The sequence below is a fragment of the Tenebrio molitor genome, chromosome 2 (genome assembly GCF_963966145.1).
Source record: "Tenebrio molitor chromosome 2, icTenMoli1.1, whole genome shotgun sequence".
NCBI classification, from domain to species: domain Eukaryota; kingdom Metazoa; phylum Arthropoda; class Insecta; order Coleoptera; family Tenebrionidae; genus Tenebrio; species Tenebrio molitor.
In genome coordinates this window covers 16,781,805-16,796,157 of record NC_091047.1, presented here as the reverse complement: position 1 = coordinate 16,796,157, position 14,353 = coordinate 16,781,805, and the positions used below count along the sequence as shown (strand labels likewise).

At 41.8% G+C, this 14,353-nt stretch overlaps 1 protein-coding gene across 2 annotated transcripts; it reads right to left on the bottom strand.

Moving 5' to 3' along the window:
- Positions 1–40: 40 nt before the first annotated feature.
- On the bottom strand, positions 41–7,707 carry LOC138125059 (nucleolar protein dao-5-like). Of its 2 annotated transcripts, none has more exons than XM_069040318.1 (7): positions 7,489–7,707; positions 7,124–7,167; positions 6,717–7,071; positions 4,697–6,660; positions 2,749–3,237; positions 1,458–2,220; positions 41–727 (listed from the first exon to the last, which is right to left on the bottom strand). In XM_069040318.1, exons 3-7 carry the CDS (start codon positions 7,069–7,071, stop codon positions 687–689), a joined length of 3,612 nt encoding a protein of 1,203 aa, XP_068896419.1. In that variant the 5' UTR covers positions 7,124–7,167; positions 7,489–7,707; the 3' UTR covers positions 41–686. The 2 variants fall into 2 exon arrangements, with proteins under 2 accessions (XP_068896419.1, XP_068896420.1); XM_069040319.1 differs by having other exon boundaries at positions 7,508–7,707.
- Between the last annotated feature and the right edge of the window lie 6,646 nt (positions 7,708–14,353).

The following is a 14,353-nucleotide window of genomic DNA, read 5'->3' as shown; positions in this document are numbered from 1 at the left end:
TGGTGTTGTGTGTGTGTGCAAAATAAAAACGAATAGGATATAAATATTAAGATATTTCTATTTAACAATGTATAGTTTATAATCATCAACCTTTCCACAAATCTACAATTAAGAACATTACAAGTCATTGTATTTTACGTAAAGAAACAAGAAACATATCCTACAAGGCTCCGTGGTATAAATAATAATCAAAATCAATAATAAAAAAAAAAGAAAAAACAGATACAACTAAGCTAAACGTAAACAATATGTCAACAACTTTACAATAATCATACAATGTACATACAATCGTGAGATATTTGATGTTTTTCTACGTAAAATGCAAACAATAGTAAAGAATAGTATGTATTATGTATAATATATGCGTTAGCTCGTATGGAAAATACCACATTATATTACATTTATATAAACGGGTGTGACTTTGTGACACTGCTTTCTCTCTCTCTCTCATTTTTTTTTCTCTTCTATGTACAATAATTGATCCTAGCTATTTACAATATTATAGTGGGTATATCACATTCTGTACAGTAACGGTGACATGGCTGTGGCTGCTGTTTATTTACTCTCTTAAATAAAGGTGTTCAAGGCTGGGGCTGCAGTATGGGCACTGTTACGTATGGGGGCCTATTTGCAGGCTCTGCGTCTAGCAGCTGAGGACCGTCCGTCGGACGGTCGTTCTGACACTGTCACTTCACCTCTTTCTTGCGTTTGCTATCGCCCTCCGACACTGCAACAATATTTTCATTAACGAGAGCGTTCACACCACGTGTTGTCTTGCAGCCCGCGGTGACAACCTTTTCGGTCTCTCGTCCGTTATTTTTCTTTTAATTAATTTGTACGCGTGGTTACATACGTTAGTTACTCTATAAAACAGGAAAATCCTTGAATTTCCAAACAATCTTCGGCGTGTTTTGAAAACGATTACTGATAAATATTTTGGTACGATTCGCGATATAATTTATCTAAGGCAATGATTTTTTTGTCCGTTGATAGCAACTGTCTTGAGCAATCGTAAAAAATTACACAAATCAAGGATAAATTGGACATCACTGATAACGACCTAATTAAACTGCGACGTTCATATTTTTCAGTTTGATTTTTTTTTTAAATCAGTTATTTTTGCCTTGCACCCACATTCCGACCGATGACAAGAATCACTTCGTTAAGCAAAAATAACTTCCATCATTTTTTACTCGGCGACCTAATTTCTACCGTCGACCTTTTTTTGACCCAAAATGCGTCTGTGACGTTCTAATTGTGACCGCCACATTTCAAAACGCGTGGCGTAAGCAGATTTTATTACGCAACATTAAAAAAAACTGACTCTTTCATTTGTCGGAAGTGGGTAATCTTAGAAACTACAATCAATGCGGATCGAGTGAATTTGACTATTTTCCAATTGTTCTGAAATGACCTCAACTTTACTTTCTTCCACGTTTATGCTGGTGATAGCTTACCGGCACTCCTGGTCTTTCTCCTCAACGCTTCCGAATCCGCCCCGACCTTATCTCCCTTGCTTCTCGTGTTCGGCGCCGGAATTGCCGTCCTAACCGATCTCCTCGTGCTCACAGCAACGCCCTTAATCCCACCGTTCCCACTCTTCAGCTTGTTTTTCGTTACGCTGTTAATCGTCGTCGCCGTCTTCCTCACCTTCTCTATCAACGGTTCGTCGCTGTCCGAACTCTCGTCCTGCAGCTTCCCCGTCGCGGCGCTCGTCGTCGTCGTCATCTTCTTCACGTTGTTAACCTTTCCCGCGTCCACTCCCATGCACGCTTTGATCAACTCGGCCGCGTTCTCCGAACACTTCCTCGTTTTCTTGTTTCGCGCGTCCTCAATGCTGTTGTTGGAACTATCAGATTCGTGCCGTTTCCTCTTGGTCGTCGACGCTGGTGTCGCCACCCTGGTCGACTTCGCCGCCGCCACGGACACGGGAGAATTCAGTTCGGGACTGCTCAGTTTCGAGAGGGCCCGGGTTCGGACCGAACGAGTGGCCGGACTCGGCGAACTGGGCGTCTGGTTGTCGGGGATCTCGATCAGGAGCTGTTCGAGGAGGCTCTTCGTTTTGTGGATGTTGGAACACGAGTTGCTGTCCTCGTCAGACATGGTCGGACTTTCAGAGCCGCGGCCCTTGTCCGGGTTCGAGTAAGTGTAGAGAGGTGGAGTGACGCGAACCGGGAGAGGTTCTAGGTCCTCTTCTTTCGTTTTCGTCTTGACTGGAACCTGCCGACGTTAACAACGACCCTTTACGACTGATCACTCGCAAGTGAAGACGTTTTTATACGATGAATGTCATAGTGCCACAAAAAAAAAAAAATCGAAAGATTAACAGGCCATGAAAAATAAAAGACCATTGGTAGATTAATTCACATTGCAACGAAACATTATACATCCTTTTTTATATTTATTTTGTACTTTCCCCAAAACATTTTTTCGAGGAAATTGTAGATGTTTTATATCTAATTACTGTTTATAAAATTATCAATGAAGAATAAATAATAACATATTTGCAAAAATTCTCTACATATTTCAACGCTTAATGGGCTAACGATAAGCAGTATATAAGTCAGTTTCTTAGCTAATTCATCTTCATGCAGATGACACACGTATCACACTTATCAAATGCGTTTCATTTTTATTTTGACACTTGTATACATACGAACTAATGTAAGAGTCTATTTCTACTTCTCGTGGCCAATCAAACCCTTCTAATTTTTCCGATTACGTGGCGGACATCGTCAACCAACTCACCAGAGTAACATCTGCCGGCTGGAGTTGCTCCTTGGCCGTCAGAGGGCTCGTCGCATTCACCGAGGACAGACTGACTGCCCCTTGCTTGAGGCTGTCTTGTAGCGCCGACGTCAGCTCGCAGCACTGCCCCAACTGTTTGGTTTGGGCGGCGTGCTGGTTCTCATTCATGTCCTCGACGCCGTTCAGGCCCTCCATCTTGGCCAGTTGGGCTTCGATGTCGAGCATGTCGGGCATGTCAGGCACTTGTGTTTTTGATTTGATTGGTTCAGGAATGTCGGCGTGTGGACTCTGGCTGGCCTGGTTCGGCGACTTCTCGCTGAGGGCGTCCATGCTCTCGATGCCGCTGTCCTCGCCTTGGGCGCCGGAGTTTGGCGACCGGCCCGCCTGTTTGTCGCCCATATCGCCCTGTTTACGATCGGGAGTGTTGCACTTGTCCGGCTCGGGGGACTTATCCTTCAAAGGGGGTGGCTCCGATTCCGCCTTCATCACCTGCACACGAAAAAAACAATCATCTTTCTGCGGGTAACACGATTGTCGTGTTGTCTTTCAACCGAGAAGGCAATTTTTTGCGCTCTCGTAAAACAAGTATCATTATTGCATTTTCCCAACTTCAACCGAGATGTAACGCCATTAGCAATTCATAAATTAAAAAATAAGATACTTAGAAACGAGTTGGCTAATTAAAAATGTCAGTGGTCAAGCAGGTCAGATCTTTCTTGTCCAAATGTCAATGTCGGGCTTAGTGCTGCAATTTTCACCTTTTTTTTTTAACCGACAACTAACGATTCCACGGTTCGCGACATTTGATTTGATTAGAAAATGTGCTTATCTTTGATCATGATCGACTTTGATTTACTTTTTTTAATAAAAAGGTTGCAGTTGATGGTGTATTTTCGTCAACTCGAGAACCTGGTTGAGTCTTTGAAAGTATTGACTCAAACAAACTGTATTTCTTTGCGTAACTCCCATTTACACGGAACAACTACTACCACATAATATACAGAAAACGCTGCACGAACAAACATTTTGAGAGGTAAGTTGACCAGGAAAAACGTAAGTCAACTCGTAGATTGACTCGTACACTTAAACCATCATGTGCATGTAATCAACGTTTTGAGATTTTCTGTGAATTAAACAACATTTTCTATACCAAAACACTGTTCACATTTGTTGTTACATTCACGGAGATCAAATCAGTCGAAGGTGTTGCCGGTAGCATGGTGAACCTAACTGACACAAACAACAAACTATCGACTTGAATCGGAGTAAAATACATATAACATGATCTTAAAAGTAAAAAAAAAAGAAATCAGAAATTCCTTGGAATTGACTGAAATGTACAACTGTCAAGATAAACCACTTTTAATGTGGCAATTCACAAACGTGTGAACCAATTTACGATTACATTTTGGTTTTTCATGGACAACCAAACCTCAAATTTTTTCCGATGAAATTTCTTTTACAAAGGACGAGAAGTCAAATTGCCTGTATTGTATGTACATAAATCCAAATGTATTCAATAATTAAACCGTACAGAATAATTCCCCTTATTTTTTATACAGCATCGAAACATGAAAAGTGCTGTATGTGAACAGAATAGCCCACCGTGATTGGCTGACTGATAACTGATTTTGATTCGCGTTCTTATCGACTGACCAACGTTTTCCAAACAATAAGTAAATAAACGTCGAAATCTACTGTTCCTTGTTTTTTCCCTTCTAGTTAATAAACCCCGAAAAAATCAATATAATAAAAATCAAAGCAATCAGTCACTCTATCGGGCACCTCCTGTTCCCCTCGACCCACAAGCTCAAACAAATTTTTGCACACCTTATCGCTAGTGTTGTGGGTGTGTTATTTATAAACCATCGAACATAAAGCAAACAAGCGAACATTTTCAATTGTTTTAAAGACCGAGTAGGGTATCGTCAAAGCTTCTCGTCCTCACCTGATCAGATTTTTCTATTTGATTGTTTTCTGTAACTATCTGGTGTACAGCTTCGGTCCGATGCGGCGGTCTGGGAATCCCCTTTTCCGTTCCCTCCATCAACCTCTGCTTGAACTTGGCCTCCATATCTATCTCTCCTGTAGGCAGGGCGACCTGTTTCGTGAACTTGTCACCCAAACCCTTGGAGAAATTCTTGCTTCTGATCAACTCTTTGCTCTTGAAGCCGTCCTTGATCTTATTTTTGTCCTTTCTGGTCTTCTGCGGCAAACCGGCGATCGTGCCCACATTGGTCGAACCTAAGATGGGCGGTCGCTCAGCGTCGCTGCTCGCTTCCGACTGGCTCAAACGACGCTTTTTTTCGACGGATATGATTCCGTTGCTGTCGGCGAACTTCATGTTGGCCCTCGACAGCTCCGAGTCGCTGCCCCGTCTCTCCTTCTGTTTCTCTTTATAATGTGTCGAATTGTGGATTATCAGCTTGGACATCACATCCGAGTCGTGCTCGTGATTCGATTTGAACTTTTTCACTTTCTTTACATCACCGGTTTCCGTCATCGACGAATCCTCCGTTATCGTTATTGCACTGTTGGACTCGCCGCTTTTCTTTAGCTTTCCCAAATCTTGAGTCTTCCTCGCTTTGGGCTTGTCCGGGTTGAGTTTCGCCTTCTTCTTGTTAGTGATGAAGGCGTGATGTCTGCCTCTGAGCGAGATGTGTAAAGGGGGCACTCTCAGTTCTTCTCCTGGCGCCGCGACGACTGACGTAGACGCCTTCTTCGGCTGCTGGATAAAACTGACGTCGACCTTGTACGCTGAATTGATCGGTTCGGATTTCTCCAGCTTCAATCGGAGTTTAATTTTCTCCGTCGGCTTGAGACTTGGAGAGTCTCGCCCCCTGTCCCGCGCTACTTTCGTTTTGATCCTCGAATGTTTGCCACTGTCGCTGTGCGAGGAACGGGTCTCACTGTCGCTTTGATCCGTCGTGTCCGGCCTGATCGTCGAATTGGTGTCCTCGTCAGAAATCGCGGCCGGTGAGGGGAGTCCCGTGAAGACGTCTCCCAGGTCGTCGGTGTCGCTCTCGCAGCTCGACTGAGGTTCCAACTCCCCCGTCAGCGGATTTATCAGAAAGTTCCGCTTGTCATCGGAGTGGGTCAACTCCTCGGGAATCTCTGGAGGGCTCCGGGCCAGGTCTCGTTCGAGGGTCGGCAGCAGATGTTCCAAATCGTCCGATTTCAAATCGGTCAGCGACGGTGTCAAGTCCAAAAACGGCGATGTTTGTACTACAGAGTCCCATTGGCGGTTAACCGCGACCGTGTAAGGTGGAGGCGGGGGCAGGTGGGAGACGGTCGCCACAGTTTGGGGGACGTTGTTGGGGTAGGCAGGTAGGGCCACGTTCGACATTGTACTGTTCGGTTTACTATTCTGCCTAATGGAAGTAGCATTTGATAAGGCGCTTGGTGATGATGTGCTGGCCTGAGATGCGGGTGATTTGGTGTTTTTCGGCACCGTCCTGTTGGCCACTATAGTTCGAGGCAAGTTCGGCTTGAACGAATTCACTGTCCTGTTCAAATTCGTTTTCACTGCACTGTTGGTCACTGACGTCTCGGCGGGGGTCTTCTGCGCCGGAGCACCGTCGTTCTGCAGCAAGTTGACAAGGAGCGGACTCGAAATCGTGACCGTCGGATGTTTTCCCGGGTAGGGAGGTGGCGGCGCCGAGTAGTTTGCTTGGCTGTGGATCGCTTGGTTCATGCTGGCGAAGGGAAACGGGCCCCCGTAAGCTTTGGTGGTAGGGGGGGCACTAGTGTTCGCGACTGCCGCACTCACCGGCACTTTAGGCACCACACTGTCCGGAGGACACACCACGTTCGGCGATTTGAACTGCACTTTCTCACTAGTTTCGGTCGGCGGCGGCCCCAGAAAGCGCGACAACGGCCCTTCGACTTCCTGTCGACTAGTTCCGCTTCCATCTGAAACAAACCAGACTGTTTACAATCTGCAATCATGCGAAATTTAACGTCGTTACCTTGGGTGGTCTGGAGCCGGATCTCCTGGGGCTCGGCGTTGACGGAGTTGGCGATCCGGAGCGAGATGACTTGGTCACCCTCGACTTGGACACTGAGTATTCCCAGAGCCCTGAGCTGCGCCGAGCCTTCGCTGGCCAGTTTCCTGAGGCGTAACGCTGCTTCCCGGGGAATGGACAGCGTTACACGCACCGAATTCCAGGGCTCCAGTTTGTGTACTTTGACGACGTCACCCAGAATACCGTTCAGCTTGCCGACGACAGCTTCAAAGCGCTCAGCGAAGTCGGGATCTGAAAGATTCCCCTCGCATGTGACTACGGTCGTTAGATTATCGCAGCCATCGCTGTCTGCTGCCATCTAAAATCGGCATTATTACACTCAACGGCCCCATCTCTTCGCGCCGACTTACCCTTGGTGGCAATCACATTCCGATTTTTGCCGTTTCACAGCCACCTGAAATAGCAACGGTCAGAAACGGATTCGCCGGGTAGGCCCCAAATGGACAAATCAAGCCGTCATTCGTTCCGAAAATCGCCGCAACAACGTCGAAATAAAAGATGGATATGTTCGCAGCCATCTTGTGTGATGGACGGGGGAGTGTTATTACATGTGTTCGAACGGAAAATTCGCCCCGACGAGGGGAGAACGCGCAGCGGGACGGCCCCAAACCGCCCCTACATGGGGCGACGTGTCCCGCCGGGCGACTCCGGACCGCCGTGGCGTCGATTTTCGTGACGGAAATTGATTTGCTTACGGGCACATAACATTACATACCCGAGACTCTGTGACATACTTTTGACACTCAAACGTGCAATCCAGCCGGAAAGTTCAGCTCTGCACTTGTACTATTAAACTCGGTGATCACTGATTTGCGAGAATATTTCTAAAAACTCGATAAAAACACTCATAATCTTGTTAGAAATAATTAAACGCTTTCAACAATAACAACTCGACGCCATTCGAGATGCGCTCACTAGATGCGCACATTGCCGAAATCGAATAACCGTGGAAATATTTTGACAGATGACAATGGAAAATTTCGACAAAATCGCCAAACACGTCCTCCAAACAGAGAAATTACCGACAAAACCAGCCGATTGACCACAACAAAAACGTATTCAATTACTAGACTTTATTTCAAATAAACAAAATTATCCTACAATATCTTTTCAGATCTATAGTTGCGCTCAGCACACTGGCTTTCAATTATCAGGTTCACATGAATCGAACAGACCCTTGTTCCTAATCCTGTTGAATTCTTTATTGATGTCGTAGTTTCTGCAACGAAAGCGATTAGTAAATTCGGTCGACACAACTGCAATTTTGTACTTGTAGAATTCTGCATAGACTTGTTGGCGGTGGTCGTTCACAAAGATTTTTTGTGCCACAGCGGCTGTAAAGCACATTCCCAACGCCAAAAGTATATTTCGTTTGATCTGTGTGTGCAACAGACCACGAAGTTGGGGCTTCGCAACTTTGCTCACGGAGTCGGACATGATGTCTATGGAAATAAGCAGAGGATACAACTATTACATAATATCGATTATGCTTATCGGAAAAGATTAAACATGTTAAGTCATCTCAACGGTAATAAACAATATAACAATCGATCCAATAATAATTCTATTCAATTAATTCTAATACCTTAATTGCTGTAGTCTTTTAAAAGATTATTTGTTGCAGTCCTCGATCTGTCAATCAACTTTCAACTGTCATTAACTCTAATGTCCGATTCGCCTCCTGTTTTATCGACACTGTCACGATGCAGGTACTTAACACGGCTTCACGCTTCACGGCTAGGTAACACGGTTTTAACCGTTGTCGTTGTCTACGCTGATCTCATTATAGTCTGTGAAATACGTTTTTGGTGAGACTAGACGAGCTGTAGGCTCTGGCTGTAGGTCTGAGACTTACAGAAAACTGTAAATTGAGGTTTGACGTTGTCACCACAGACAATTAAACTATAGTAAGACTGACAAGTGGGATTACATTTTCGGAGACGCGCTCAAGTGGCGCTGCCCTAGCGTTAGGCCAAACTAATGTATAACAAGTTGCATATCTGACTAGTTTCTGTATACCTAGTTGCCTATTTTTTTTTCAATTTGATTTAAATTGATACTTATTTTAAAAAAATTAAAACGACTAATTAAGAATTAAACATTTTAATACAAATTCTAACATATACAACAAATTAGTAGTTCATTAAACGAGTTTGTGTGTAAATTGGGATTTTTTGGGCATGAGTGGGCTAGTTTAAAAGGCGAGTGAAACTGAATTGAGGGGTAGCATTAGTTCAATAATTTGATTTTGCGTTAACTTTTAAAATTTCTGGAGATAATTTAAGAATCGTGCAAAAGATTTTTTAATTTTGAAATTGTTTTTCGCTGATATCGGTCCATATAATAAATATTTCTACCTTTTGAAGTAAGACTACTAACTTTCTTGCATTCAAGTACTTGCCACACACTAGAAGATTTTGTTGGGTGTCTATTTTGGGCCTTGGGCATAACAGGAAGGATTAGATTCTCTACAGTGGGATTTTCAGTAATCGTAGAATTTTCAATTTGTTCAGCTGGTCTAACATTGTTTATTGAAGTTTGTTTCTCTTCACGAAGAAAAATCGACGGCAGGGCGTATTTATGGAGTTTTGTTTTTTGAGTAAAGAAATTGTTGCTAAAATGTTTCTCGCAAATAAAGGCATTATCTGTTTTGAAGGGTGGTGCAACATTTACCTAAAGCTTCTATCCATCGTTTCCTTTGTTCTTCTAATTTTTGAAATTTAAAATGTTTATTTTTTATCGCCGATTTTGTTGTTTACAAAGCATTTATGTTTAATTTTTCCCATATCCAAATAAATAAAATAAAAATTTCGATCTGAAAAACCATATTTCGTACCTTTTCAAAAAGAAAAAGATAACTTACCAAATAAAAAGATAACGAAAAATTATCTGAAGATACTGGTTTGAAGTAATTTATTTTGTAGAACAATTTATAAAATTCATTGACTAAACCTTGACAGAAATTAGAAAATTCAAAATTACTGATGACATTATTAATTAATATTCAAATCAACCTTCCTTTTTAAACGGAAATTCCCGATCGGATTAACGAGTAAATTCGGTAATTTAGTTTGGCCTAACGCTAGAGCAGCGCTAGTGTTGTCAGTGTCTCCCATGTTTTGAAAGTCTTAATTCTGTTGATGGTCTGTGGTTGTCACTACAGAAGCGCGTTCATAAATTATGGGCGAAGGTAGAGTGTAGGGGAATATCACGTGACTGCAGTGTCACTGTCACCACCTTTGGTCACCACAGTATACCTTCTAAGCAGTAGTCTCACTCGACGTCGGCACTTTGATGTTTTCTGAAACCGTTGTGCTTTCGCGCAAGTTACTGCACAATTAATTTAACAGGCATTTTACATGAAATTAAACGTTACGGACAGGAATTTAAATCGGGGGTATTGGATCTCTTATGCGCAGTAACTAGCGCGGACTTACAACTGAATACAAAGATTTTGCGGAGTGCGACTACTGCTTAGAAGCTATAGAGAGCGTTTTTAAATTCATCGATGGATCAATCGGTGGAATCAGTTTTCTACCAAAACGTTGTTATATTACTGTTAGATTTATGTTGAGCTTAAGAAAACACGTTTCTTTATTCACCAAAAATTTCATGTTGGCCTCAACCAAAATTCACCTTTCCCATCTACAAATGGGAGTTGGTTGTTTGGTGGACGAATAGTGGGGGAAATGTCAAAATAGTTTGTCGAAGTCAAACTGTCAATGTCAAAGCAAAGCGAGGGAAAAACTGGAAAAGTGCAACATTATTCACGTATCCTCTAATTTTTTCCTGAGTCTTTCTTCTGTTTAAAATAATTTCTTCATCAGAGGAAGTTAATAAATCATCATCTGATGAATCTTCCAAAGGCATTGTTATCCGTTTTACCAATATTATGGTCCCAAGAAGACTAATGTCGCACATATTTATTCATATAATAATAATAGTCGCCGGTAATGAAAAAATGTTTAGGTTATGTTTATACTTCGGGTGTCATGACATCAGCACCAGTCAGCACAGTCATCAGTTTTCCACCAAATCCGTTTCCCTATTCATCACATTTTTGCACAACATAAATGTTCAACACAAAAAAAAACTTATGATTGACAGTCCACCAATGTTGAAATTCACCGCAAAAAGTTGATGAATTTAAAAACGCTACCATACTGTGCTGTCACTCCGGCATGAACCTATGAACGGAATCGGGTAAACGCGCGTTCTTTGTTTTTGTAAATGTCAACATTATCAACTCACATTTAATTGTCATCTATTTAACCACCTGCTTAAATGAAGATCAACAGATTAAAAATGCAATTTGACGAAAGAAAAAGAAAATTAATTATTTCTGGGGCACTTTGTTCTGCAAAAAAAACTTTTTCCGCTGTAAATTTGTTATCACCGGATTCAACACAGGAAGGGGAAGAAGAGGATATAAGCACAGAATATAGAATCAATTGATTCTATTCTGTGATACAAGTGTGGTTGCACAAGGAATACCTTTAAGAATTGTTGGATATGTCGAACCGTGGAGGGAGAAAAGTCTTTTCTCCCTCCACGTGTCGAACGGATTGTACCGGGGTCAACCAACAGACAATTTCAAAAATTCAAATGCGTTTCCGGGTCAGCCTTTCCAGTTTCGAAAATTTTGACCCCATTATTGAAAACATGATAAAAACACGCTTTAGACAGAGATTTAGAACAAAATTTGTTCACGCAGGCGCCGCTTCACTTTCACTGCCGCCAGATATCTGACAGACGTCAAAAATCTGACGTTAGTCTGTTTTTAAAATATATGCAGTTGTATCAGTTTATAACACGAACTACGTGTATGTCGCTATCTCTTTTCAACACATGTCAAACAAGTTAGTTGCCTCTGCTACGTGCGCTATTAAGATGGTCGCTCTATGTATCTCACTCCCAACCGTACTATTGCGGCCAAAAAATTTCGTCCGTCACTTTCAGGGCACTGACATAAAGTGTAAACTACACTTAAGCACCAATAACCTCGCTTTTTTATCATTATTGTCATTTTGACAATCTGTCATTCAGTCCATCGCATCGGTTCAAATTTTGTGAATACAAAGGACAAGTTCCACTCTTACACAATCGCCATACGACCGCTAGTGGCACTAGAGGCAGACTTGCGACTATTTTTGGATTAAAGTACCAAACGAGAGAACCGTGGAAATTATACGAGTATGCCGTAGTTTAAAAAAAAATAAAACGAGAGACATTAAGGCAAAGACAAGGAAATGGAAGATTTATTTTTATTTAAATAACTAAATCAAAAGATAAAATGAGTGAAGTTTAAAATTAATACTTTGTCATCGCTCCATTCGCATCTATAACTCGCCTTACACGACGCGACATGGAGAGGCATAAATCTCGGTGATAATCCCTAGGTAATGATTGCCATGCATTAGTAATCGCAGTCAAAAGTTCTGCCCTATTCCGAAAGACTTGTCGTCGCTGTTGCAAATTACGAACCAAAAGTCCCCACATGTTTTCTATAGGGTTCAAATCTGGACTGCGACTCGGCCAATCAAGAACGTTTATGTTATTATTCCTGAACCACTCTGCTACCCTATGTGCTGTATGCACTGAACAATTGTCTTGTTGAAATATGAAGTTAAAATTCGGAAAAATTCTTGAAACTGAAGGCAGCATCACATCTTCAAGAATCCTAACATAAACATCACTGTTGAGCCGATCTTCTACATGCAACATTACCCCGGGGCTATATACTGAAATCCATGCCCATATGTTTGCCGAAAATCGACCGCTCCTTTCCGTTGTCTGGACATACGGTTCATCATATCGGGAGTTCCTTGGTCTGTAGACTCTTAGGCGGCCATTTGGACACGATTGAAACACTTTTTCATCCGAAAAAATGACTTGAGCCCAAAAAGCGTCATCTCTTGCTAGATGCTCCAAACAAAATGCCATGCGGGCCTCTCTATGCATAGGTGTAAGGCTCAATTTCCTTGCCGCGACATGATTCTTAAGCTCGCTTCCTCTTACACGGCGACGAGCGGTTCTAAAGGAACCTGGGAAACCGCTTGTATTTACCGCTTCAACAGCCGTCATAAAAGGACTATTGCCTAATCTATTGAGAAGCATATTATCTTGTTCTGCAGTAGATGTGCTAGGCCTCTCTGAGCCTTGGCGTCTTTCAGTAGTTCCACTTTGTCTCCATTTCTTAAAGGGTGCGTACAGACTACGCGAACCGAGCATGTAATGTAACATGTAATGCTCGTCGCAAAATTGGTGCCACGAACAGCCGACGAACCGAGCGCGCAACGAACAGCTTCTATACTCCGTTCACTGATAGATCGCACGCCTTTTCACAGACACAGAGACGAGTGTCTATGCTGCAAAAAGTCGAATAGCGCACATAACATTTGTTTATCATTAATACATACTCGAAGAATAAATAATTCAACTTCATTCAGATTCACAGCTGTAATTCTGTTAACAACATCATAGGCGTAGGAAAACTACCGGCGAGAGTGCACGTTTCTCAGGTCCTCTCGGGCTGTTGATGTTGCTATGGAAACTTTAAAAAACGCGCGTTTTTGAAAGTTGGATTTATACACACTGAGGCGTGCTTTAATTAAGTAAAATAGGTTACCAATAAAAAAAAATATAACCATCACGGGTGCTGTGCCCGTATTTCGGCGATGGTCAGAATAAAATGGATGCCCGTTTTGGGGCCGATTCAAGGCCGATTTCTAATTTTACCTGAAAAGGTAGGAGGTTACAAGGAAGGGATTCGTCGCTAAAGTGTACTTTCAAAATAAAATTTTCATTCTTCGGCGAACGTACAAGTAGTATCTTTTTTCGAGATTTTCGGTCCTATCATTGTCAATAATTTGTCAAAGTCTGTAGGAGACATTCTTCTAAAATTTTTATAGTGTTCACTGACATGTTGAAATTTTAAATCTTGCATAAGTTCATTACCGACGCGTTTTCTATAGAGTTCGGTTCGCCACCAACTTCTCTCTTTTTTAATCATATTGCACCCATCGTAAAATTAAAAAAAAAGGCAAAGCCATAACTGCACATCTCCGGAGAAAGTAGGTAGAATGTTGGTTGTTTTTTAGTTTTGGTACCGAAAATCGACTCCGTGTCATAAAAAAAAAAACGAATTATAGTTAAAAAAAATTAAATTATAATCGAAGGTAAAATAATAAGACCTATTTTTTTTATCAGATTTAACAAATTAGGTCGCGTTATTTTTGGCAAGATTAATTCCAGAATTCAAACTTTAACGTTAATTATTTATTTTTAATACTTACAGTTATTAAAAACACAATTATTAAAAACAATTTGGGAATCTGACAGGTGTAACATGCAATTTTATTCGTTTTTGACAGAAGACAGACTAGGAAGACGATTTATCCGCGATAAACATTTTTGATTGGATGAAAACAAGCGCTTAACACCCACGTTTGAACTATGTGGGAATTAATCTGTAGTAATATAACAATAATTGACTTAAACATCGGATTGATTTGCGAAGCTGATGGCATGCTCCATCTCGACTTATGCATTTTTACAACAAATTGACACAATTCGCATTA

Excerpts from the sequence above, each read along its gene's own strand:
- LOC138125059 (XM_069040318.1), bottom strand. The coding sequence starts at position 7,071 with ATGGCAGCAGACAGCGATGGCTGCGATAATCTAACGACCGTAGTCACA. Across the intron at positions 3,238-4,696 it reads AAATAGAAAAATCTGATCAG|GTGATGAAGGCGGAATCGGA; the intron begins GTGAGGACGAGA and ends TTTCGTGTGCAG. Across the intron at positions 2,221-2,748 it reads AGCCGGCAGATGTTACTCTG|GTTCCAGTCAAGACGAAAAC; the intron begins GTGAGTTGGTTG and ends TAACGTCGGCAG.